The following is a 26,041-nucleotide window of genomic DNA, read 5'->3' as shown; positions in this document are numbered from 1 at the left end:
CCGCTAACAGTGCATCTCTGCCGGTCCGGAACGGCTGAGAGAACTGGCAACTTTGGAGTGTGGCATCATCCTGGGAAGGTTATAGTCCCCTAGCAACAACTATCACAATTCTATAACAACAACACTCACTAAAATCTCAGTGCTTTATAGCAAAGCTGACTATAAACTCTAAACGTTAGCAATGATGTATGTACTTCCTGTCTAGTTAAGAATCTTTCTAATAGAGATAGTGATAATAATTAAGAGTAAGAAATAGAAAAAGATGAAAATAAGATATGTAAGTTTATAAAAATTCTCTTGTTAGATCTGTGTTAAAAAATCTTTAGGTGTTTGCTAAGTTAAATATATGTTAATGGTAGCCCTATATAAGTTTGTAAAATAGATCTATAGATCCTTTAAGAATATAAGCTTACAAGAAGTATCTAAGGTAGTCTTAAGACATGTAGTGATAAGCTTGTAAGAAGTAAAGATGTTAGCAGTAAATGTAAGTTTAAATAAGAATAAGATGGAATGAATATAAGAAATATATAAGTAATAAGAAATATATTTGCTAAAGTAGTTCTATAGTTTCCTTAAGGAGTATAAATAAGTAGATGTTAATACGTTATATGTGAGTTTGTAAAATGTAGATGTTGAATGTGAGTCTAAATGCTTTGCAAGGCAAAAGGTTATATGTGAGTTTGTAAAGTGTAAATGTTAAGTGTGAGTCTATTCTTAATGAATATGGTGAAAGAACCTGAGACATACAGAAGTTAGTGTCCTAGCAGACTGCAAAGCAGGCAGTCTGAGCGGTTTTTCAAAAGCTCCAGAAGCCGCTAAGAAGCTAAGAATGGCGGACGCCAGAACTAGCACAAGGCATCCGCAGCTGAGATTCATGGAAAATCAACGCAACACAGAAAAACCTGAGCTAACATCAAAAACGGTGCGGTTTAGAATACTACTGTACCTAAAAAGGTCTCTGTCTGTGAGAACAAAAGTTGCAGAGACGCTTGTTTGAAGTAAAATTGTTAACGGCAAAAAGTTTTGGTTGAAAACCATCTCTTCATATTTGGAAGTGAAAGCCTGATACTAGAATTTATTTCTTGTTTGAACTTTTTGAACTTAAAATGAGATAAAACTACAAAGATTTTGGTTATGGATTTCTTCATATTTGGAAGACTCGTACCAGAATTTATCATTTGAATTTTGGGACTTAAGAAATGAAATGAACAGTAGAGATTTCATTGCAATGGGACAATTTTGAGTTTACTTATAGTAATGACCTAGGAACTGTTTTCTGGAATTGGGTTAAAAATGGAACTGTTTAAATGAAGAAATTTATTGTTTCTACCTAGAATCAAGATGCAGTTTTGTGTATGCATATATGCTTTATTAATAGGTGATTCATGAATTGTTTTGTGGAACTGTTTATGTAAAAATGGAATTACATACAGAACTGGTTTTGTGTTACAAACGGAACTGTTTAAATTGAAAAGTTTGGGTTTTCTAATTAGGCTTGAGATTTTGCTTAAATTATAAAGAAAGGGGGAAGAGTTAATATTCCTTAGTCTAATTTCAAAAGTTGTTTGAGGGATTAATGTCATGTTTTTGTTAGTAAGAAATGCAAATGGGGTATATTAAGAGACTACTTTTAAAGTATAAAGAGTTTTATTAAGAAACTGCTTTTGGATGTTTTGCTAAGTTTTCAAAGTGTTAATGGTTAGATTGAGAAGACTGCTTTTCAATATGGGTTTGTAGGAATTGTATGAGTTTCTTCTAACTAGGTTTGAGGTTTTCTTTAAAAAATTATAAAGAAAAGGAGGAGCTATGAGATTGAATTATGTTTGCAGAACCCTATTGATATTAATGCACCCTGGTTTTGTGGAGTTAAGGAAATATTTAAGTTTGATATGAATACATCGAAGTTTTTCCTATGTTCTGTTAGCAAGAAAATTCAAATGATTGAGTTAAAGTTGTAAGACGGAGAAAATTGTTAACTATATTTAGCACCATATATGCTAATTCAAATGGTTCTGTGAAGAGTTTGCTTTGAGTTGTAAGACTGAGAGAATTGTGGCTATGTATAGCAATGTTTATGTTAACCTGTTAATGGTAATGATGAAGCTAAGGGATTCTTTAAGTTTGTAGTCGCCTTAAGAGTTTTTGGCTTAGAAAGGGCTTGAGGCAGCTAAGACTGCTGTAGTCACCTTGGACCTAATTCAAAAGAGAAATGTCATCTTTATCATCCTCTACTCCCATATTGGGAGGTATAACAGCTATGGAAATTGCTGTAAGCCATTAATAGTTATTTTTTTTATATATTAAGAAAGGGGGACCTGTGGGAGCCCGTTCTCGGGTTCCTCGTGGCTTTACCCAGCAGGTCCACATAGAGGATGATTAGACCACGGGCCTGAGTGCAGGTGTCTGAGATGGTCTGCACTTGGCTGTGCTGGGGGAGGAGGTCTTTTGCTCCACCCCTTGGCATCTCTATAAATACCCTGGGGCAGAGACAGTCGGGGCCCGTTGGAATAGGTTCCAGGCCCTCTCGAGGCTATCCTTTATTTTCTATCTGTTTATCTCCGCGATATTCTCCGCAATAAATCCTTCTATCTAATATTTCCTGCTGCTCGCACTCAAGAAAACTCTGGGGAACTGTGGGGGTGGTTGGGTAAACGCCCCACAATGTGTCCTACACACTTGTGAGGATTTACTGAGTGTACAAGATGAATCCTTAATGTGAGCCTTTTGTGGGGGGAGGGCCCTGCTAGGTTACCACACAAGGTCATATGAGTCAGTGGGGAGGCTGCACATGATATTGAGGTATATATAAGAACTCTTTTGTTCATTCTCTCTCTCTCTCTCTCTCTCTCTCTCTCTCTCTCTCTCTCTCTCTCTCTCTCACACACACACTATGTAGCCCTGGTTGTCCTAGAACTCCATATCTAGACCATGCTGGCTTTGAACTCAAAGAGATCCAACTGCCTCTGCCTCTCTAATGCTGGGATTAAAGGCATGTGCCATCATGCCCGGTGAGAAATCTATTTTCAACTCAGTTTGCCGTGGACCTAAAGCTTCTGTAAGACAACAAAGTTTATATATTAAAGAAATGCAGAAGCGTCCTCAGTTCAATCATAATACAGTAGCTGCTTATATAACAATGTTTTGTTTTCCCTTTAAAAATTTTCCTGCATTTTTATTTTGTTTGTGTTTGCCTGCATGTATGTGTGCATGTACACCATGTGTGTGCACTGCCTGTGGAGGGCAGAAGAGGCATCTGATCCCCTGGAGCTGGAGTTATAGATGGTTGTGAGCTGCCATGTGGGTGCTGGAAATCTAACGGACCTGGGTCCTTTCCAAGAGCAGTCAATGTTCTTAACTGCTGAGCCATCTCTGCAGTACAGATTTTCTTTGCTTTTTGAGGTAGGGTCTCTAGCCTAGGCTAGCCCCCAACTTCTTTGGTAGTTTACAGTGACCTTGCATTTCCCCATCTTCTTGATTTCCAAGTGCTGGGGTTACAGGTGAGCCCCATCACACCCCATTTATTCAGTGCAAGGATGGAAACCAGAGTTTTATGTACACTAGGCAAGCACTCTCCTAACTGAGCTACATGCCCAGCCCCTTAACCAGTTTTTAGCAAACAGACTACAGGTTTGATCATTAGGTCTTCTCACCAGGCAAATGGCTGAATTCTTAGAGAAGTCTTTCTAGGGGTTACTAGATAATTTTACCATAAGAATTTCATTCACATGTCAAATCTAGGTAAGATGACCTTCCCAACATTGTATAGTCTCTGGAAAACAACAACAACAACAATAACAAACAGAGCCCAAAGGGAACATCTAACCGAGTTGCTTTCTTTAGTCCTTCATAGGCAAACCAAAGTTCTCCGTCCTCATTTAAGTGTTCCAGATCTTCCACAGAGAGCCTGGAAAATAAAACAAAGAAGGCACACAAGTCCAACCTTGCTCATGCATTACATGGTCTGTGTGTGTCATTCCTACAGTACTGTTCACCTTGCGCGCACACACACACACACATACACACACACATACACAGACACGTGCGCGTGTGCACGCTGGTGGAGACCAGAAGAGGGCGTCATATTCCCCCATGGAGCTGGAGTTACAGGTGGTTGTGAGTCATTTGACATGGGTACTGGGAACTGCTGATCACTGGTCCTCTGCAGGAGCAGCAAACGCTCTTAACCACTGAACCATCTGTCCCTCCAACTTCCAATACCATTTTTTTTGAGGCAAGCTTTTTCACTGGCCTGGAGCTCATTGATTAGACTAGACTAGCTAGCTGGTCAGTAAGCCCAGGGATCCGTCTGTCTCTACTGTCCCAGTGGTTGGGACATCACAAGCATGTAATGCCTTGCTTAGCTTTTCTCTTTCTTTCTTTTCTTCCTTTTCCTTCCTTCTTTCTTTCTTTTCTTTCTTTTTTTTTTTTTTTTTTTTTTTTTTTTTTTTTTTTTTTAAGAAAAGCATAGGTTGTATGGATCAAACTCACATGCTAACACTTTGCTAAGCCCACCTCTCCAACCTGTTTTTTGTTTTGTTTTGTTTTTTTCCGAGACAGGGTTTCTCAGTAGCTTTGGAGTCTGTCCTGGATCTCACTCTGTAGACCACGCTGGCCTCGAACTCACAGAGATCTGCCTGGCTCTGCCTCCCGAGTGCTGGGATTAAAGGTGTGCGCCACCACCGCCCGGCTTCTCCGACCTGTTTTATGTTTGTAAAATAATGTAAAACTGAGTACCTGCTTCTGACGTCTTCAATGTCATAGCTCTCCAGAAGCTGTTTGGTGACCTCTGACATCCGTTCTGGAAGGAAAAGGAGAGCGCATAAATGGAATTTGAGCATGACTTTCTTCCCCATGGCCTCTCCAGAGTGGTTTCTTACAGTCTGCTGCTGAATAACCAAACAGCTGGCTACCAACTCACTAACTACCCTCTCGGGTATCCAACTACCAAGCTGTCCAGACTATCCACTAGCCAGCCCATGCCCCAGTACCTCTCCCCTGCCCACTAGCCAGCCCGTGCCCCGTACCTCTCCCCTGCCCACTAGGCAGCCCGTGCCCCGTACCTCTCCCCTGCCCACTAGCCAGCCCGTGCCCCGTACCTCTCCCCTGCCCACTAACCAGTCCGTGCCCCGTACCTCTCCCCTGCCCACTAGCCAGCCCATGCCCCGTACCTCTCCCCTGCCCACTAGCCAGCCCATGCCCCGTACCTCTCCCCTGCCCACTAGCCAGCCCGGGCCCCGTACCTCTCATCTCCCGCTTCTGTGACTGCACGTGTTTTTCCACGTCTATCTTCTGCGCCTGCAGCAGCTCTATCTCCTTCTCAAACTCAGAGATGGTCTAAACCAGAGGCATGAACAAACCAAGGGCAGAGAAAACAGCCGTTACACTTTTCATCAGACAAGGGCACACCCTTGTCCCGGGGCATATGGAGCCCAGCGGCCTCCGTGCAGTTTCCCGGCTGGAATCTTAGCCAGCTCTCACAGCCTCACAGCTTGCCCTGAAGCAGCTCAACCTCTCCAAATGCGACTGTTCCCCAGATCTACCACGTTGCAGAAATCAGCTTCCCTACTGTAAAGGAAGAAAACAGTTACAGGTTTGCCACGAGAAGGGTTAGGGGCAAGCTGAGGTGAACAGGTACTAAGACCATCTTTCAGTGGACAGTGAGCCTGAAGAGACAGGGGTGGGGGGGCCGAGGGGGGTGGAGTCAAGGGTGCCCTTCCTAGGAAGCTTTTGTCTTTAGCTAGGCTAAGAGGAGGAGCAAGTGCAGAGTCGGGGGAGGCTCAGCACCCTGGGAGGGCCACTTGGGTACAGTTTCCTACAAGCATCTCGGCTGGTCAAAAGGCTGCACCCACTGCTGTTCATACTGCAAGCTCAGCTCAAGGAAGCCATGGGTTTCTTTTTTCTTTTTTCTTTTTTTTTAAAGACAGCTAGAAACATTCTCGGGGATAGCAAAGGTGAAAAGTCCTCTTAGAATACTCCAGTACAGGCTGGAGAGATGGCTCAGTGGTTAAGAGCACCAACTGCTCTTCTAGAGGTCCTAAGTTCAATTCCCAGTACCCACGTAGTAGCTCACAACCACTTGTAATGAGATCTGGTGCCCTCTTCTGGCCTGAAGGGACATATGCAGGTAGAATACTGTATGTATAATCTTTTTTTATTTTTTATTTTATTTATTTATTTATTTTAAAGAATACTCTGGTACTCTTGAGTATTGATAGGCCTCAGCTCTTGACTCCACAGAGGAAAGGGATCAAACATTGAGAGCTCAACCTAGACACCTAACTGTCCGGTGAGGAGAAGCCAAGCCCTCATTGACTAGGAAATGAATCTACACTAATTGAAGGCCAAATGACATCTTTGGGGTCATATGCCAAAGACACAGGGAGCCAAGACTGTCCAATCTAAAGCCTGTGTTCTCTGTGATTCTTTACATATTTTAGGTAATGTTTGCATTTACTGGCAATCTTCAGACTGCCTGTAACACAGAGAGCTTGATGATGATGGTTAAGATCTTTATAAACTGGACCTCTCAATGCATCAGAAGAAGTGAGTGACATCTACTGGCAACTCACACCAAGTGCAGGCTCACAATTCCTCCAATTTGAGATTAGCCTGGAGAGATGGCTCAGAGGTTAAGAGCACTGGTTGCTCTTCCAGAAGACCTGAGTTTAATTCCCAGCACCACATGGCAGCTCACAACTGTCTGTAACTCTGGTTCCAGGGGATCTGATGCCCTCAGGCAAAAACACCAATGCCCATAAGATTATCCAGTTGGTATGAAACCCAACAATCACAGAATTGACTTCCCAGAATGGAGAAGTTAAAGGATTATGATCATGTGATCCAGTCTCCCCAAGTCCCCCATATTTAAACAACAGGAGACCAGTTGGACAAGGAGAACCAGTAGACCACTGGCTAGAACAAGGTACTTATATAAAAAGATGGAAACCCAGAGGAACATAGACAGACAGTTCTGATGGAAGAAGCTCTTACAGAGCACACGCGCCTGCCCCACAGTCACACAGGACATCTGCTGAGCTTTCTAACATGTGTTTTACATGTTTAGTGGAAGCTTGACATCTTTCCGACTTTACGGTGAAATGCTCTGCATTTGAGAACAGGATGCAGGTGGGCATGGCTCTATGTTTATTCCCTGTAAAGCAGGTATGTTCTTCCTGTCCTCTGCACACACCGGAGATCTGCATTCTAAAACAATACTCTGTACTGAACGATCAGACGGGCACCACCATTAGCACTTGGGAGGCTGAGGCAAGAGGATCCTGAGTTCAGGGCTGGCTGGGGTGACATATTGAGAACTTGTTTCAAAATAAACAAATCCTCAAGACAATAGGGAGACGTTTGGTTATGACTTCTAGTAAGGAATCATTGTCTGTACACAGCTCACACATGGCTTATTGTTGTTTTTAAATTTTATTTCTCTCAAGAACTTTTTATTAAATTTCTATGAATGTTCATGTATTTTTATGAAAATATAGACAGCACCAGTATTTTAATGTTTGGTAAGTTATTAAAATATTCTTCTAAGTGATTTTTCTTTCTCAGCTTGTAAATTTCACTTTTTAACTTTTATTATAGATTGACAAGGTATAACCATATATGTATATATATTATATGGGTGACAAAGTGAGGTTGTGGTTTATGAATGTAATGTGGGAAACTAAGTCAAGATAACCAGCACATCTCTCTCTCAAACATTTTGCAGTTGAGAATATTGAAAGTTATTTTCTTAACAATTTTAAAGTGTGTAATACTCTGTTATTAACTGCACTTATTACCACTCTGGAACAGATTTCTTGAGACAGGGCCTCATACAGTCTAGTCTGGCCTCTAGCTCCCTCTGCAGTTGAGGATAGCTTGAGCATCTTCTGGTTCTCCTGCCTCTTGTCTCCCCAGGGCTGGGATTACAGGAGTGAAACACTACACCTGAACTCTACTGACTGGGCTATCCCCAGGCCTGGGCCATGACTCATGTGAATTTTCTGTTAAGTGGAAGATCCTAACAATTTCACTTTAGTACGGGTATTCATAAGTTTATAACACGATAAATAATAAGGGTTCACCTGAATTTATAATTTAAATTGGAAGTATTCTTTTAGTCGACCTATTTAAATAACTGTATAATTACAACCTGAAAGTTAGAAACTGGCTTTTCAAATATGAAATACGGTTTCAGACAGCCCAGAGGCTGGGACGTGGGGGAACAGAACACTCGGGTACGGTGTGCCTTCAGTCTGTGTGGCTGTTCCGGTTGTCTGATGTCTTGGGAACACAGAGATGCTAGAAGACTGAGCTGGGAGCTGCTAGGGCCACACTCAACCTGCCTCAGCCCTTTTCTCTTTCACCCTCTCAGCTGCTGTAGAAGAAACAGCAAGCACACACACACACACACACACACACACACACACACACACACACACCCGCCCCCGTGACCATGACTCTGACTCGACTTCCCCAAGGATGTTCCCAAGCACCCTAAGCGAGCAGAGGCTGCAGTGGTGCCTCCTGGATGGTGGACACACCTTACTTAGCTGAAGGGCTGGACCATTGCCACCGCCCCTGCCCCCCAGGAATCTGAGATAACCTGACTACAAGCACATAGTACGGCTCCTCATCAACACATAGCATGGAATCTTCTCATGCTGCCCGAATCCGTAAGAAGGGTAGCCCCCCCCCAATACACACACAATGCCTCATCTGAGCTCTCTTCAGAACACTCCCACCATGCTGTCTATGATATTATAAGTATCTTGCCAAAAGGACATCCCACCTGGGGTCCCTCTTGAACCCCAAATCTGAGGCCTTTCCGCTATCTCCGTGCAGATCCAGGGCATCACCAGAGGATCTAAAGCCAGTACACCCCACCTTTGCCTGCTTGCTCAGGCGGGCCACCTCCCCCTTCAGGCTGTCAGCAGTGACCCGTCCCTCCTCCAGCTGATGATGGAGCTGCGTCCTCTCGTCCTGGAGGGCTTTAATTTCTTCTCTCAGAGACTCTATCTTTTTCTCATAGGCTTGCGTTTTCAGCTCAAAACTCTTTTCAAGAAGTCTAGACAGCAAAAGAAGAAAAGAAAAACTAGCTTGGATTTGCTTATATAGTCTTTGAATAAATATACAATATTCTGAAAATATTGAGAGGAGACACCTCCACAGCAAAGGAGGAGACAGGTTCGTCAGAGCCTCACCCCCAGAGCCTCACACTGCTGGGGTGCCGACCCAGAACCTTGATCAGTTTGCTTTAATAGCACCAAGGAAGAGGCTCCGAGGAAGAGCCATGCTCCACAACAATTTTTGTTTCATCTCCTTTTGTAGATATTAAAAAACCTTTAAACTTTGTAAATCCCTCCCCCCGCCAAAAAAAAAAAAACAACCAAAATCCACTACAGTATTCTCAAGAGGCCAGAAAACAAACAAACAAGAAAACCCTGGAGTCTGAGGTACGACCGACCTCAGACCTGCATCCTGAACCTGCTGGGTCTGTAGTTTGTGCCTCTGAGGATTGCGACAGGTCAAGCATACACAGGTAGGTGACCAGCGGCCAAATGGAGCTGCAAGGAGGACTAAGACCGATACAGTTTTGCTCACTTCAGAGGAGCTCAGGGTGACCTGTGCGCTGGCTCCTTGGTCTTTGGAAGGCTCCACCTCCTTACCTAGACCGTGATTTTTTCGCTAACTGTATGGGGAAGTGGAACCTCGTCATCCCAGGCTGCCCTGAGATTTTTGTCTCCCAAGGAACATGACAAGAATATCCCACATCTCCCCATCACTCCATCATGCCCCTCACTTAGATCTATAAACCACTGACTCCTTCAGAGAAGAGGAGCCCAGACTGGAATCTCGGGGAATTAGCAGATGGTTTATAATTGAGATAGGAAGGAGGCTGGTCCAACCCAAGGCCATGGGGACCAGTGAGGGTCCATCAGCAGGAGGAGTATGGACAACTCCAGAGCATCATTTGAGGCTGTACGCTGTAGAACTGAGGCCCTCAAGACTAAAATCCCACTTCTTAAAAATATCCACACCCTGCCCGCCTGGATCTGGATTATGCTAGCTGCAAGCTGAGAATCCAAACAGAAAGCAGCAGAGAGCGGATGGGGATGTAGCCCCGTTGGAGGGCTGGCCAGCAGTGGTGGGGCACAGCTGTAATCCCAGTACCGCTGAGGGAGGGGTCGAGGGTCAGAGGTTCAAGGACATCCTTGGCTAACGGAGGAGGCTCAAGGCCAGCCAGTGATACCTGAGACCATGTCAGAAAGAAAGAAGGGAGGGAGAGGAGAGAAGGGAGGGAGAGGAGAGGAGAAAGGGAAGGGCAGCTGAGTGGGCAACGGCACGGAGGCAGGGGTCTCTTACAGTCTCTGCTGTTCCTCTTTCTGCACATCATCCAACAGCTGACTGGTGAGCTTGTCCATCTTTTCTGTGGACAGAGAACACTCTTTGAAACAAACCTGCCAAGACAATGTCTTCATTGTCTCATGCTTCAGAATCACCGTGGAGGGTTGGTTCAGCTCAGACTCAAAGTGAGGGCGCGTGCCCTTCGTAAACCAGGTACCTAGGTGAGGGGGCTTCACAATAGCAGCTCTATTGAAATGATCCATCCAAATGTGCCACTGGCACCAAATAGGCAATTCTCCAGCTTAATTATTCCTGCGGCAACGTTCACATAAAGAAGTTAGGACCCCCCAAAACGACTACTCAAGGGTAGTGTAATAAAAAGCATGCAAGGAGGTGAGCCCCTCCCTGCTCAGGCTCCAGCTACTCCTTGACCTCTCTGCTCCCCACTGTCTCAGTGGGCTCCAAGGCTGGGCCACAGTCAGGGTGTGCCTTCTTGCTGGAACCCCACAGTCCTGTCCTAACCTGGAGGCACTGACTGACTTCCTCTCCATCTTGGGCTGCTCCTCCACTCTGCCCTGTACCCCAGGCCTGGTGCCCCTTAGTCCACATGCTGGGCAGAGTGTGTGCAAGGTCCTGCAGGCCACTCACAGGGCTCTTAACACACTTACATACACTCATATGTTCACACTCTTAAACACACTCATACACACATCTCCACATACACACTCATGAAGGCTCATGAATACTCCTTCGTATTCACTCTCTTACACACACACTCATCCACTCACACTCTTAAACACTCCATATATTTATGGATACTCTTAAACACACACACTTATACACCTCAAACTACACACACTTATACACACTCACACTCTTACCACACTTGTGTCCCCACACTTACATTTATATACTCGTACACATGTTCATACTTTTATGTACATGCATCCTCACACTCATACACAACTGCAAGCTCTTAAACACATACATACCCCACACACTTACACTCATGAACACTCATAAACTCTTGTACATGCATTCCCTCACAAACATGTGCACACTCCCTATTGCATTCATACTCTTCTGCACACTGACATACTCACATCCATTCATACTCTTACACACTCACACTCATACACAAATTCTCATAAACTCACACACTCTTACAAATACACTCTCACATACACTCCTACACGCTCAGACTCTCACCACTCACACACACAAAAACAACACAGTACACACACACATACCATGCACTACATGTTCACATTCTCTTCCCTGGGTAAAACCTCAGGGCTGCTGGCTGTGAGGCGCAGACAGGGTGAAGCAAGCGCCTTTTAAATGCACTCATCCCCTTGATGTACGATGCGCCAAGGACGCAGCGGAGGCCCGGCCACACCCACACCGCTGAGTGACACCCAGTGCCCCTGGCTACCTTTCAGCTCCTCGGTCTTCTCCTGCAGCGTCAGCTCGGCCTGCTCTCTCTGCGACTCCAGCTCTGCATTGTGCTTCTGCAGCTTTGACAACCTCTAGCAAAAGGAAGGGACATGAGGAGAGCTTGGTAAAGTCCCTGCCACAGGCCCTTGTGACGAGCCCTTCACAAGGCTCTTCAGTCACATGTGCTTGCTCAGTCTATGTCCGGAGTGAAGAGCCTGCACCGGTGACAGAATCAGGGGCCCGAGGGGACTTCAAAGCGGACACCAGGCCCACCTACCTCCCCAGTCATGACTGAGAGCTGACACCCGGGAGAAGAGCCCAAGTCCAAGGACTGTCTCAGGCCTCTCCTGAGCTCTGGATACCCGGGGCAGTTTATTAATTAACTGTGGCCATAACTGCTTAGTGCGCAGCACACACAGGATTCACATTTTCAGACTGCTGTGACTCAGAAGGGAGGGGGCAGGGCGGAATCTGCTATTTCAGTTTCTCTTGATAAGAGAGGCCGGCGGGGCTGCAAGTGTGGGCACCTTGATGGTGATGGCCATGACTGGCAGAGCCGGCAAGGGCGGCAGCAGCAGTGTGGGTACCCCCCCCCCCAGCACTAGGTCACAGGGAGGGCAAAAGGGAGCCCTCTGGGTGCTCACGGCTACCAATGTGGAACGCCTTTGGAACGCATGGGAGAACAGACAGTAATGAAAGAGACTCAGAATATGCTAGAATGCACCTGCTCGTGCCTGTGCGGGGCCCATGGTGGGCACTGGCTAAATGATTTCCCGTGAAAACTTGACTATAAATCTTTTTCTAGCCCCCTTTTGTCACCTCTATTTTAAATACGAGGAAGCTAATGTTCAGCTAAGGGTCAGTGACTTGGCCAAGCTGCGCACTAGCCAGCAGCAAAGTCAAGATAGGAATCTAGGATGTTGAGATTCCTCACTAGACCACAGAGATAAAATCTTCCCCAAGTTCTGCAGCACAGGTCAGGGACAGGTGGCCTCCAGGGCCCGTGCAGGTGGACAAGGGACAGAGGGAAGAGAGGAAGCCGCCAGCCATGTTCTTCGGGCCTTGTGTCTGCTTGGAAAGGTGGACAGGGAGAGCAGCTGATCCTGTCCCTAAGCACACGATTCTCCCCAGAGTCCAGGCCTCTGGGCTCCCTTTGTCGGGGCTGTGAAGTCCTGCTTTACTCAGCACGAGCAACATTTGCCTCCCCTGCAGAGGCAGGGGCGTGGACGCCCCCGTGTGGACACTTCTGACCTCCTCCACTGTGTCCCTGTATCGCCTGCCCTTCTCTTCGTAGCTGTGTCGGTGGGCGGCTGCTCTTTCCAGCTCGGCTTCCAGCCTCTGAACCTTCTCCAGGTCGCCAGCCCGCAGCGCGGCCAGGCTGGTCAGCTTCTCCACCAGTCCGTGGTTCTCTCTGCTCTAGAGAAAGACTCAAAGGTCAGAGGTTTGCTCAGAGCGAAGCAGCTGCTGCCTTCATGCCTCACACTGCCACGTGGACAACAGTCACACTGACCACAAGTGACGTTTATTAGCATCTTCCCACGGAACTGAGTGAGGTGGAACCTCTCTGAGCCGGTGACTCTTGTCACGTGGGTCCCCTCCGCTCCTGGGACTCTGCAACAACTTTAATACTAGAGGCTGAATTGTGTTTACCTCAAAAGTCATATGCTGGACCCTCCTCCATGGGCCTGGGAGATGACTGTTTGAAAAAAGGACTTCCAAAGAGGGAACTGGGGATCTCTGGAGGCCACGGAGTGGGCCCTGGGCAACACAGCGGGCACACTCAATGGGTCAGGACGGACTCAGAGGGCAGATAAAGGCAGGCAGTAGAGGGCTGGGGAGGCGGCTCCAGAATTAAAATGCTTGCCTCCGGAGCCAGAGTGCTAGAGTTTGGGTTTCCAGGATCCACAAAATGCCAGATAGTCATGGTGGCCTGCTTGTAATTCCAGCCTTGGATGGTACAAACAGGGGATTCCCAGAGAAAACTGGCTAGTAGACGCCACTAGCCATATGGGTGGGTTATGGGTTTGACCGGCAGTCCTTGCTTCAGAAAGAATAAGGCAGAGAGTGATCATACACGCACACTCACATGTACATTTACTCTTATGAACACACATAAACACACACATGTACATTTACACATACGAACACGCATAAACACACACACACACACACACACACACACACACACACACACGCCTACCTGGTCCTCCAGCTTCTTCTGCAAACGCTGGACCCTGTAAGTCAGCTGAATGTTGAGCACAAATCTGCGGATGTTCTGGAATCTGCGCCGGGCCAGCCATGCCCTCGCGTACTTCTGAAGGATCACAGCCTTGTGCTCCTGCAGCAACTGGAGACGGAGCTTCGTGAAATGTCAGCCAGACCTCTTGTTTCTCTCTCTCCAGGTCCTTCATCACCAGGAGAGCCTGCCCAGGAGCATTCCCACAGTGCAGAACAGGAGTCTCCCACCATTGACCCACCAAGCCCTTCATCCCAGACTTCTGAAGCAACCCCTCAGGCAACCCTCAGGGCGGTGAGGATGCCTCTCTCACCAGAACCCCCGCCTTGAGGAAGGTACAGTGAGGAACAGCAGCCTGAATCCACTCCATACCTTCCGGTACCGCCTCCTGGCCAGGAAGCCCCTGGTGTGGGCCTGGATGGTGATGGTGGCCACACGGATCAGCTGGTACAGGTTGCGGACCAGGTACCCTCGGCAATGCTTCTGGAGGATGATGGCTGCCCAGGCCTCCTTCAAAGCGGTGGCAGTGATGGCCTTCCTTGGGTGAAGAGATGGCAGTGTGAGTGGGTGGCCAGAGCCTCAGCCTTCACCGTGAACCAAAAGCGTGGGCAGCATCTTTCAGTGAGGGGAGTTCTCAGGTAATTACTTCTCTACCGTTAAGTGGTTCGTCCAGACGCAACTTCAGGCCTGTCTGGGCGTAACCTGACTTCGGTGTGGGTCACTCCGGCATGGAGGAGCCACGTGAGATCTCGCACATGTGTCTGCTTGAGCCAGCTAATCCACAGGCACACACGTACACAGGCGCACAGCACACGTCCAGACTGTCAGGATGACAGTGACCTGGAACCCTGTTTGCTCATTCATCCATTCGTGGAGAGATGGGTTGGAAGCTGCGGATCTGGAGTTGGCAGACTATGATCTAAGGGTCAGCTCTGCGGAGACCATCAAGCCTCAGTTGAACACACTTGTGACTGCTCTACACACACTACCAACAGCAGCTGATGTAGCCGGAGCTGGCCTACAGTGAGTCCCTGCAGAGTTCATATGCTGGACACCTGGCCCTGGTTGTGACATAAGGGGTAGCCTGGTAGAAGGTAGGTCACTGAAGACGTGGCCTCTTAATGGCTTACTATGAGTCAGAGCTAAGGGGAGGTTTTTATCCTTTTTATTTTCTATTTTAAAATTTACTTTATTTGTGTGTGTGTGTGTGTGTGTGTGTGTGTGTGTGTGTGTGTGTGATGCACGTGCACAGGTACGTGCCCACGTGCATTGCACATGGAAGCCAGAGGAGAATGTCACATTCACGCTCACTTTCTGCTATACTCCCTTGAGACAAGGTCTCTTGTTGAACCTGGAGCCGGGTTGGTGGCTGGCGAGCCTCAGCAATTCTGTCTTCATGGATACAAGCATGTGTGGACAAGCCCAGCTGTTACCATGTGGTGCTTGGACACAGATTTAGCTGCTATACTTTGCAGCAAGTCCCATCTCTTGAGCCCTTGTTTACTTGTTTATTTGGAGACAGGGCATTGCCATGAACTCTTGACTGGTCTAGTACTCATCATGTCGCCTCACTTGGCCTCAGTCCCTCAGCGTTCTCCTGACTCAGTCTCCTGAGTTCTGGGATTCCAGAGACACACCACCACACTTAATGCGGGTGGGTTTATACACAGAGAGGGAGCCCCATGAACCTGGCCCCTTTCCCACACGGCTGTTTCTGGCTACTTCCTCTTTGGCACTGTATCACAGCAATGGAAGCCATTATCAGAGGCCAAAACAATTCATACTCCCAAACTGTAAGCTGAAGAAACCTTTTCTTTATAAAGTGTCAATCCTCAGGCCCTCCCTTACAGCAAAAGAAAACAGATGAATGTGTCTGCTTTCAGGCTATAGCAGCAGAAGCTGCATCCAAGATCACGAACGGTTAAAGCCTCAGAGAGTTATTATCTGGGTACAGGAAAGTTTAACATCAGCCCTAAAGGTCTGAGGTGAACATAGGCTCTTCCCTTCAGAACACATAAGCCCATGGAGAAGGTGGATTTGTGAATGGCCAGGAAATATAAGTAAAACAACTATGAAATAATCTCTATATTAGATGATATGAAAAAGAACAGTCATCCTTCCTGGGAAGAGCTGGCACACAGGACAGGCCCTTTTCACATCCAGGCTCATGGTCACCAGTGGGACCCCCCCCCCCACCACACACCTGTGTCCAAGGAGCAAGAGAAAGGTCTTGTCCTTAGCTGCCCCTCCTTCTGGGTATATCAGCTAGAAAGCCCTATGATCTAGCTCCTCTCCATGGATCCAGCATGTTGACCCACTGTTGACCCGGGACATGATCACTATGACCCCAGTGCCGCCACGCCTTCCTTATCCACTTACCTCACTGTTTGCTGCCCCCGGAAGTACTGCTGGATTGTCAGGGCGGCTTGTCTCTCTCGGAGGAACTTCCTTCTCTGCAGCCAACCCCGCACGTGCTTTTGAATCACAATACAACCCTGCCTCAGTTTATCCAAGCGGAGTTTCTCTAAATAAGCCACTTGTCCTGCTCTGAAGAAAATCTTGGTTCTACCGAACTGGTACTGGTTAGAATCCTGGAGGAGAAGACAGACATTAACTTAGAAATAAGGCCTTTTTGACACTGAGAGGGTCAAAAGATTTTTTTTGGACAGGGTTTCTCTGTGTAGCTTTGCGCCTTTCCTGGAACTCGTTTTGGAGACCAGGCTGGCCTCGAACTCACAGAGATCCACCTGCCTCTGCCTCCCAAAAGGCGTGCACCACCACCGCCCGGCCGAGAGTCAAAAGATTTTTACACCATTGTTATTACCTAGGCACAAGACAGAAAACCCAGAATCACAATCTAGAAACTTCTACTTCAAGGTGCATATTGTTTTCTGTCTTGGTTTTTGGTTCACATCTCTATCCCATTTCCTGGCCATCATGACTTGCCATCTTAATGTCTCTATCCCATTTCCTGGCCATCATGACTTGCCATCTTAATGTCCCTGTCCCATTTCCTGGCCATCATGACTTGCCATGTTAATGTCCCTGTCCCATTTCCTGACTGTCATGACTTGCGATCTCTTTTCCACCCTAACTCATCCCCTCAGCAATAACCTCAATCCATGCTGAGTGACGTGACCACTAGGCCTGGTCACCACCTCATCTGGCCATGTCTTATGACCCAGGTCCATGGAGGATGGTATTGGATCAAGGGAGAATGAGGCAGGGGGTGAGAGAGATGGTAGTGGAATCCAGGTGTTTGGATAACCAAAAGAGATGCCCGCTGTTGAGTGAGCATGGCCGCTGCTGACTCACTAGCATGTGAAGGGACACGTTTGAGAGGCACCTGCTGGAAAGAGCCTGAGATCTCAGCAGGCGAGACCAACCTGGATGAACCTGTGCAAAGCCGCCTTGCACACCTCCTTCTTATCACTGAGGGACAGCTCCTGCTGGGTCATGAGGATGCCATAGCGGCTGTAGAACTCGAGGTATGTCCACCTGCAACATCAGAGAGACCTGGGTGGGTGTGTCAGGGAGGAGGCTCTTCATGCAGTAGACTGTGTGTCCCCCCCCCCAATGGGGGAGGTGGTAGAGTCTGCTCTGGCGTCCTTCCCTTGTGTCAATGCCGGAAGCACCCAGCATGTGCACTTTCTATGGGAACTGATTCAACCTGTCCCCCTGTCCTCGATCAGCTCCTGTCCTGTCCTGACAAGGCAGCTGGGACCATCACCAGCACCTGAGACGGGGGCCTGGGGTGCTTCTGAGATACCCATAGCACCTCTGTCACAGTTCAGACATTACATGTTTCCCAAAGGCTCGGATGTGGAAGGCTAGGTCCTCACTGCAGTGTTCAGAGGTGAGACTCTTGAAACGGATTGGATCCTGAGAGTTCTGGCCTAATTAATGGATTAACCCACGGATCGAGTCTATTGGAGGGGTCGGGAACCACAAAGGACATGGGGCTAATTTGGAGGATGTAGTTCACTGTGGGCCTGGCTTTGTCCCCGACCCCTTCTTGTCCCTCTATCTGCCTCCTGCCTACAGTAAAGTGAGCCACTGTGGTCCACATGTGCCCCTTGGCATGAGGCTGTGCCTGGAAACAACAAAGCCAAATGGCCATGGGCCGAAACCTTTGAAACCATGAGCCAGAACAACCTTGGTATTTTGTCACAGTGATGAAAGGTGGGTATTTCTCCCCTGACCTTCCTCTAGGATAATGCATCTTACAAAATGCAAAGCATGTTTAAAAAATATTGCCACAGTACCCTCCGTTCTCAGCAAACACTTGAATGAAGACAACGGTTAGGTCTAAAGTGAACCCCCCACCCCCCCAAATGGCAGTGCCTTAGGATGCCATTTAGATGGCAGCAGGCTGGACTCTGACTGGATAAACAGAAGGACTACTATTGAGTAAACAAAAATCTAAACAGCTTTCCTCAGAAATCTTGTGAAGCAAGTTTCTGTTTGTCAGGAAAAAGCCTTTGCTCTCCTTATCTGTCCCCTACAGCCAACCACCTCTGGCAAAGGGCATCCAGTTCCTGTTTAACCCAAACAAGTCCACAACAGGTCAAAGTCCACACCCTGGCCCCCAGGCTAGACCCACACCCCATCTCCCATCTCCCCTGTATCTCTCCTCTACCTGCCCCCATAAAACCGACAAGGCTTCCCCCCACCCCCACCCCCCCTGTTCTACACACACACACACACACACACACACACACACACACACACACATACACACACACACACACACACACACACACACACACACACACACCCCAGTAAACTTTCTACCAGTGATGTGGTCCCCTTTGGTGACTTCACTGTGCTCTCGCTCACAACAACCTACCTGGAAGGGTAGCTCTGGGCACTGATGTGAATGGTTTCTAAAACACCACAGGCTCGCAGCTGCTGGACAATTCGTTTGGAGTCAAACCTTGAAGCAATTTTACAGTGTGTTCAGGCCTCAGAGCTACTGAATGTCCCAGAACATGTGCAGCAGGGAGGCTTGGACTTGAGGATCCCGGACAGCAGGATCCAACCCTGTTGTCCCTTCACCCCCAACACACACAGAGTGCCAGGCACACTGCAGATCTGCAGAAACATCTATAGAATGTTCTGGAACAGCCTCTCTGTGAAACAGTCTAGAAGCTGGGGGTGTAGGTAGGTGTGGGAACGAGCTCTGACTGAGGGAGGTGAAGGGGAAAAGGCCACCTTGTGGGGGAGACACCTGGATTGAACTTCCAGGTAAAAAGAGATGCACAGGTAGTTACATTCCAGCACCCATCTAATGGAGGAATGCCATTTACCAAACACCTTACAGAGGCTTAGGGCACAGGTCTAACACTGTTGGTAGCCCACAGACACACTTAATACCTCCAAGGACAGCCAGTAGGCTAAAAAGGACGTCACGATTTACATTCTTGGTTAGGGGCTTTTACCCCAGGACCTCTGAGAACATCTGATGTCTCATACTACACATCAGGGTGCTTCTGACCCTCAGCCCCCCCCCCCTTCCTATGCACACATGCCCCCTATACAAGCAGAGGGGCTTGGGTCCCGGGTGTCTCACTGGCTTGGAGACAATCATTTCAAACTCAGCTCCTTTGCTCAGCCCTGGGGTTGAGGTGGTTTAACCAGAGAAGTCCCGCTAACACATTAAAGGCGACCCAGTTTCAATCATCAAAGAACTCAGAAACAGTGTAAGGTTCATGAAGAATCTCAGCAGACTCCAAAATCCTGGTCACTTGAATGCGAAAAGCCTCCCCCCGGCTCAGATCAGGGTGTAGCCTGTTTGGGAAGGTCATGGGATCCTCCAAGCTGGAGCCCTGCTGGAGGAAGCACGGGGGTGGAGGCAGGCTTTGAGAGTTTATAGCCTTGGCCCATCTCCAATTCACTTTCTCTGCTTCCTGCATGTGAAGGGAGACGTGAGGTCTCAGTTTCTTGCCCTGGCTGCCTGCTGCCAGGCCTTCCTCACTCTCCAGAGTCCCCCTCTGGAAGCCTTAGCTCAAATGAATTCTTTCTCCCTTGAGCTACCATTGGTCACGGTAGGATGGGGCCTTGGGAGGGCATCCTCGACAGGAATACTTACTCAAAGGGCAGCTTCCCGTCATTGGGCTTGATGCACCGCACGTAGTGGGGTGTGGTGGCATTGAGAGTTTCCATGAGCAAGTACAGGGAGCTGCGGAACTAGGAAGCAGGACCAGAGGTCAGAGGTCGCTCTGCTATGACTTGATGCTTAGATCAAGGCAAATAAAACTGATCAGTAAGAAGAGGTAATTTTAGGGCAGGGCTCTACAGGAAGACCCGAGTTTTGTTAGCGGCACCCACATTTAGGTGGTTCACAGATGCCTTTGTAACTCTAGCTCCAGGGGATCCAACACCCTTTTCTGGCCTCTGTGAGTACCTGTGTACCCCTCCCCCCAACACACCCCTACACCCTGACAAGCTCCCCTGCAGCAGAGGACTAATGAACTATATGACTACGCACAGATGGGGAGGGGGCTGGGACGTGCTGAACTGCAGTTGGGAGTATAACAGATGGGCTGGAAGAGGCCTGTCGTCTGCAGCCAGGCCTGGACTGTGGGTCCCACAGGTGTCTGGCTCCCCAGAGCCCGGCCCTACTGGCGACCACCTCCCACCCACCCCGCTCCTGTGTACCTTGCTGCCTACTGTGGTCCGGAAGTGCTTGCTGTTTGCTTTGATGACCTGCTTTGCAGATTTAACTGTGATCATTGCCCCAAAGGGAGAAGACGGAACAGGGTTTTCTTGAAAAAAGGTGGCGCAGAGGTGAAACTGGAAGGAAAAGAGAGGGTTTAAATGTCCCCAAGCGTTGACTGACAGTCCTCTCCAGCACAGACCAAGTTCACAGTCATAACAGCCATCTAAATGAGAGGGCCCAGAGTGATAGGCCCAGCCACCTCTACAGCCAGAGCTCCACTGAACAGGCAGAGCCTCCTTGATGGTGACAGCCATGGCTTCCTTCCTGGGACTGGGAGAGAGAACAGGTGTGCAAGTGTCTACATGTATGCACTGCTCCATCCGGCAGAAGAGACACCTACTACCCCTACCGAGCCTGTTGGCTCAGCTAGACTTTTCTCAGCCCACTAACTTCCCCTACAGATCCAAGCCCTGCTCCAGAATCAAGGCCGTGACAGTGTCTTCCAGCCACGCCCTACTCACAGTGCTGAACCCACACCCCTACCTCAGTGTTTATATGTGGATGTGTTTATGTGTATTATTGTGTGTGTTTATGTGTTTGAAGGTGCATGCACACGTGATAGCCATGCATATGGAACCTTAGGCTTGGGGCTTACGCAAATCAGAATACAGGAAGACCAGAAAGTGCGTTCCCACCTCCCCACCTGCTGGGGTTATGGACGTGTGTGTACCGCTGTCCCTGGCTTTTTTTTACGTGGGTTCTGGATCAGTCTCAGGTTCTCATTATTATATGGCGAGCACTTAATGAGCTACCTCCTCAGACCCTTTCGTTTCTGAGGCAGGGTCTCACTATGTAGCCCAGGCTATCCTAGACCTTATTATTAATATACAGCCCAGGCTAGCCTTCGTCCTGCCTCTGTTCTCTTATCTTTATTTGCTCCTCTTTTGAGGCATCCATATTCTGCTGTCCATCAGCTGTGTCAAGTGTCAGTCTTCTGTCATCATTTCTTCTTTTAAAGTGGACCCTGGGCATCCTCCTGTGCCTCTGGGCAGTGACTGCATCTGGAGTTCCTACCTGTCAGCTCAGGAGACCGACCCCCTGCTGCTTCTGTATCTTCTGGATAGGACCTGAGGGAAGCTTGGGGCTGAATAAATAATCAGCAAATCAAGTCAATTAACTCTATCACAAGACGCAGTCCATCTCAACACTGAATGCTCGCTCTTCTGTGAGCCACTTGGAAGAGAGTGGTTGTCTCCAAGGGGCATTTGTTTATGATCATTAGTGCAATAGCCTGGCCTCATTTAGGAACCTGTCAAAAGACTTGAGCATTTTTTAAGCAGTGGGTTGGATCTGCTAGAAGAAGGAAATAAATATAGGTCAAATTATTATAAGATGAAGGCCTATGTATGAAATACCGTCTTCTCAAAGTGTTATTAGGAAATGTTTGAGCCACGAGTCATTCAGATGGAGCTAGTGCTCTAGAACCCAGAGCAGTGGGTTCTAGGACCTAGTATCCCTGGCCACACTTCCTTCAGCCATCCCCACACTTGGTTTGATTTTTTTTCTTTTGGTACGTGTGTGCAGGTGTGTGTGTGCACAAGTGTGTGTGTGTGTGTATGTGTGTGTGTATGTGTGTGTATATGTGTGTGTGTGTGTGTGTGTTTTGATGCTGGGTATGTTCTCTAGTCATTCTTTGCCTTACATTTTGGGACAAGATTTCTCACTGAACCTGGAACTTACCAACTTGGCTACTCTGGCTGGTCAGCCAGCTCCAGAGCTCTGCCTGCCTGTCTGCCTCCCCGGTGCTGGGGCTACACGTACACAGCGCCACGGCAACAGGTACACAGCGCCATGGCAACAGGTACACAGCGCCATGGCAACAGGTGCACAGCGCTACAAGTGGCTTTTTGACGTCTGACATTGGTGCTGAGGATTGAACTTAAGCCCTCAGGCTTCTGGTCAGCCATTGTACTGACTGACATCTCCCCAGCTCCTTTATTTCTGTTTCCTGGAGTGCTGTGGGTACCTCACACTGCTTGTTTGTGTGTTAAGGGACATGGCTTCCTCTAGAATGTGGGTGCCCCTGGAAAGACATGTTCATCGGTCATGTTCACTGTGGTGTCCCCAGAAATGAGGACAGGGCCTTACCCACCATCCTTTATGTGAATGAAGGAGCCAAATGTGAACTGTGCTTTCCCAACCAGCCCTGTTAGCGGTCCTCCTTCTCTGTCACCTGCCTGTCCCACCTCATGTCCACAGTTTACAAAACTTTCAGATACTACAATGTACTTTACCTCCAGCTCTAAGACAAACACAATGTGGTACGTGCACACGCTGGAATCCTATTCAGCCGTGAAAAAGGATGTAATGAAAAGAGCTGTGAGCCGCTGTTACCCAGCCGCTCCTCTCTCTCCAACCCCACCCTTCCTGGGTCAGCTGCACAGCCAGCCGCAGCCGCAGCCTGTGCCCCGGGGGCCCCTGCCAACCTTGCTTGCTCTGAGGGTTTCAACCAGCATGTCATAGACGGTGTCTCTGTTCTTCTCCAGGAACCCTTCGCACTGGTACTCCACCTGTGCAGAGAGACGCCAGGGCCCACAGCATCAGCTACAAGCTCACCTCTTCCTTTACACGCACCTGAGCTATATTCCCAGGCCCCCTTGTGTGTGTGTGTGTGTGTGTGTGTGTGTGTGTGTGTGTGTGTGTGTGTTGTAAGGTCTCAGGCAGATGTATAATCCAGAAATATATCTCAATCTGGACTATAGAAGGATTTCTGGTGGTTAGATAAAAGCCAACATTCCTCAGGAACTCGTGAAACATGCTCCTGTCTGTAAAAGAAATTCTTCTTGCTTCTGGCAGAAGGGGCACATGGCTCTGTTGACACACACCTGTGGCAGCTATCAGCATATCAAAGCCCACGCTGCTCCAGGCTCCCTCAGTCCCTACTCACAAGTACTTGTTACACTTTTCAAAGCTCCCAGGCTAGCATCCTCGCCCCTCTCTTCTCCCCCCCAACTCCCAGGCCTGCTCCAGGGATCCATTGGTCCCTAATTCCCAAGGGATGATGGGATTACAGCTATGTGGCACCATGCCTGCACTTAAACAAAACAAAACAAAACAAAACCAAAAAAAAAAAAAGGGTTCTGGGATTGAACTGGGGTCCTCGTGCTTATAGGGCGAGCGAGCACTTTACTGCCTTCTCTCCCCAGTTCCCCTCAGTGGGACTTGAACCCAACCCCAGCAGAGACACCCCGTCCTGGATAGCACGCATTGGTCTTCACTGTACCTTGTCAGCGAAGTGCTGGATGACAAAGGATGTGTTTGACATTCTAGGCTTTTCGAATAGAGCGTTCTTGTTGACAAAATTGTTGTACAGCTTCTGAAGCCAGTTTTCATCAGTTCCATGAGGCAACTGGAGGAGGAGGCAGAGAACAGCTGAAGTGAGGATACAAGGTGAAAGATTACTGGAGGGAGGGAAGAGGCTGACTTTGGGGCACCCAGGCCGTCCGCTCCCTCAGGGAGCCCCTCCAAGTCAGGGGCGCTTCTCCCTCTGAGCAGCTCTGAGCGTTCATGGGACCTTAAACTTTATAGATAGCTCTCTTTTATTATGGAGAGATAATCATTGTGGTAATATAGGAAATATTTACTACAGTATTTAAATGGCTATGCCGATGTCCCTTTAGAAGGGAAATGGTCATGTCATGACTTAGGAATAAAGGCTTGTGTAATGAAAAATAGGCAGCATTTTATTCTTCTTCTCACAGAAGCCTCACAGTTCAAGGAGAGAGGGAGCCGGACTCGACTCTGAGTGATGGGAAGGACAGAACCAGGTGTGTGTCTTCCCTACCCCATCCCAGGGAATGACAGTATATATATATACTTTTCTGCCTCCCAGAACTAAGATCCAGCTAAACTCCTGGAAAACCCTGTTTTTAATGCCGGCATTTAAACACCACTGGTTAAATTCAACCCAAACAGAGTGAATTCCATACCCCATTGAGTCTCAGTGACGTCCAGGTCACCTTAGGAAGTACTTCAGTACTTACAAATACTTAAGAGTCTACCTTGTCCTCTACACTCTTGCCTCTAGAACATTCCAGAACACCGGCTGGATGCCTGCCACAGCTGGTGCACAGGTGGTACTTGGAAAAAACGATCGGGAAGAACCGTGGAACCAAGAATTCCAGGAAGGAGCCACCAAGAAGCAGTACAGAAATGAAGACACGATGGATCCAAGGGACAGTTGAGGGGAAGGTTTTTATTGTAGCTATGAGGGAGAGAACAGCCAGAGGTATCCGGAAGAGTCCAGAGCAGCGGGGAGAAAGTAGTGGACTGAACACAGCCAGCAGACCGAACATGGCCATGAGAGTAGGTGGGGGGCGGGGAGAGGAAGGGGGAGAGAAGACAGGAAGCCAACGGAGGCCTAAGGGAGAGGGGGCCAAGAGAGCTGGCAGGGTAATAAGGGAATGAGAAGCTGGGGGAAGGGCAGCCCCCGAGCTGGAGAGGTTTAGGGTAGAGGACAGGATGAGAGGAGCTGAGAGAGCCCGGAGGCCAGAATGCGGTGGGTACGCTAATAGGCACCGGGGTTAGCGCTTTCTTTTGGACCTGACATATTGTATCATTATTTTTAAGCAAATAAGTCTTTGGGGGAGAAATGGCTGCTCAAGTGTCAGAAGCTACTGTCCGAAGCCCATTCACACGGTCCTGGGGGGTATCTGTTCTTGGGGCACCCTGCTGGCTGGTCCTCCTTCCCGTTGCTCCTCCCAAAGGGCAAAAATAACAAGACAACTCCTAGAGACTCCCTGGAATCGATGGTGTTGACTGTTCGCTCCCTGTCCTGGTGACTCACAGAACCAGGAAGAAGGAAACCATGTCATCGGTTAGCAGTTAACACAGACAGGGTGGAGCCCTTCACTGTGTGCCCGGACACCCACCTACACGCTGGCCTCCAAGACACCCGACTGCTGGATGTTACCCTAGGGATTGTGCATGAGACCCTGTGAGGTCTCAGACTCAGGACAAATGGCTAACTGAGGTGCCTATTTACCGTATCAGTGTGGACTCTGGTCAGCGGTCTCCCTCAGTCTCTGCTCACTAACACCTGTTACAGGGTCATCCTTTCCCTCTCCAGCTTCCCCCGCCCCCGGCTGCTCTTCCCTGTATAACCCAGCTATGTTGGTCACGTGGTCTTGGCCTCTCAGTCTTTCGGTCTTTGGCTCCTTTCTTGCCCGACTTCCTCTTCTTTCCTGCTCTTGCTCCCCCACTCCTCCTCCCATGACCCAATTCAGTCTGGACCCTTCCAGAAGCCTCTGGCTGTTCTCTCCCTCGCATCTACAATAAACCTTCTCCTCCACTATGCCTAGGAGTGT

General features: G+C 48.4%; 1 protein-coding gene across 1 annotated transcript in view; it reads right to left on the bottom strand.

Annotated features, from left to right (window-relative positions):
• Myo5c (myosin VC) overlaps positions 1–26,041 on the bottom strand; it is a 76,378-nt gene that overhangs the window by 22,828 nt on the left and 27,509 nt on the right. Inside the window, exons 13-28 of the mRNA XM_059269056.1 lie at positions 23,959–24,084; positions 23,162–23,245; positions 20,675–20,809; positions 20,106–20,203; positions 18,864–18,950; positions 17,401–17,512; positions 16,394–16,605; positions 14,387–14,552; positions 13,979–14,125; positions 13,030–13,194; positions 11,777–11,870; positions 10,360–10,423; positions 8,881–9,061; positions 5,241–5,334; positions 4,735–4,798; positions 3,824–3,904 (exon numbers count right to left, since the gene is read on the bottom strand). Coding sequence (XP_059125039.1) covers positions 3,824–3,904; positions 4,735–4,798; positions 5,241–5,334; positions 8,881–9,061; positions 10,360–10,423; positions 11,777–11,870; positions 13,030–13,194; positions 13,979–14,125; positions 14,387–14,552; positions 16,394–16,605; positions 17,401–17,512; positions 18,864–18,950; positions 20,106–20,203; positions 20,675–20,809; positions 23,162–23,245; positions 23,959–24,084 — 1,910 coding nt within the window. The remainder of the gene's footprint in view (positions 1–3,823; positions 3,905–4,734; positions 4,799–5,240; positions 5,335–8,880; positions 9,062–10,359; positions 10,424–11,776; positions 11,871–13,029; positions 13,195–13,978; positions 14,126–14,386; positions 14,553–16,393; positions 16,606–17,400; positions 17,513–18,863; positions 18,951–20,105; positions 20,204–20,674; positions 20,810–23,161; positions 23,246–23,958; positions 24,085–26,041) is intronic.

The sequence above is a fragment of the Peromyscus eremicus genome, chromosome 7 (assembly GCF_949786415.1).
Source record: "Peromyscus eremicus chromosome 7, PerEre_H2_v1, whole genome shotgun sequence".
Taxonomy (NCBI): Eukaryota; Metazoa; Chordata; class Mammalia; order Rodentia; family Cricetidae; genus Peromyscus; species Peromyscus eremicus.
This window is presented reverse-complemented; position numbering and strand designations above follow the sequence as displayed.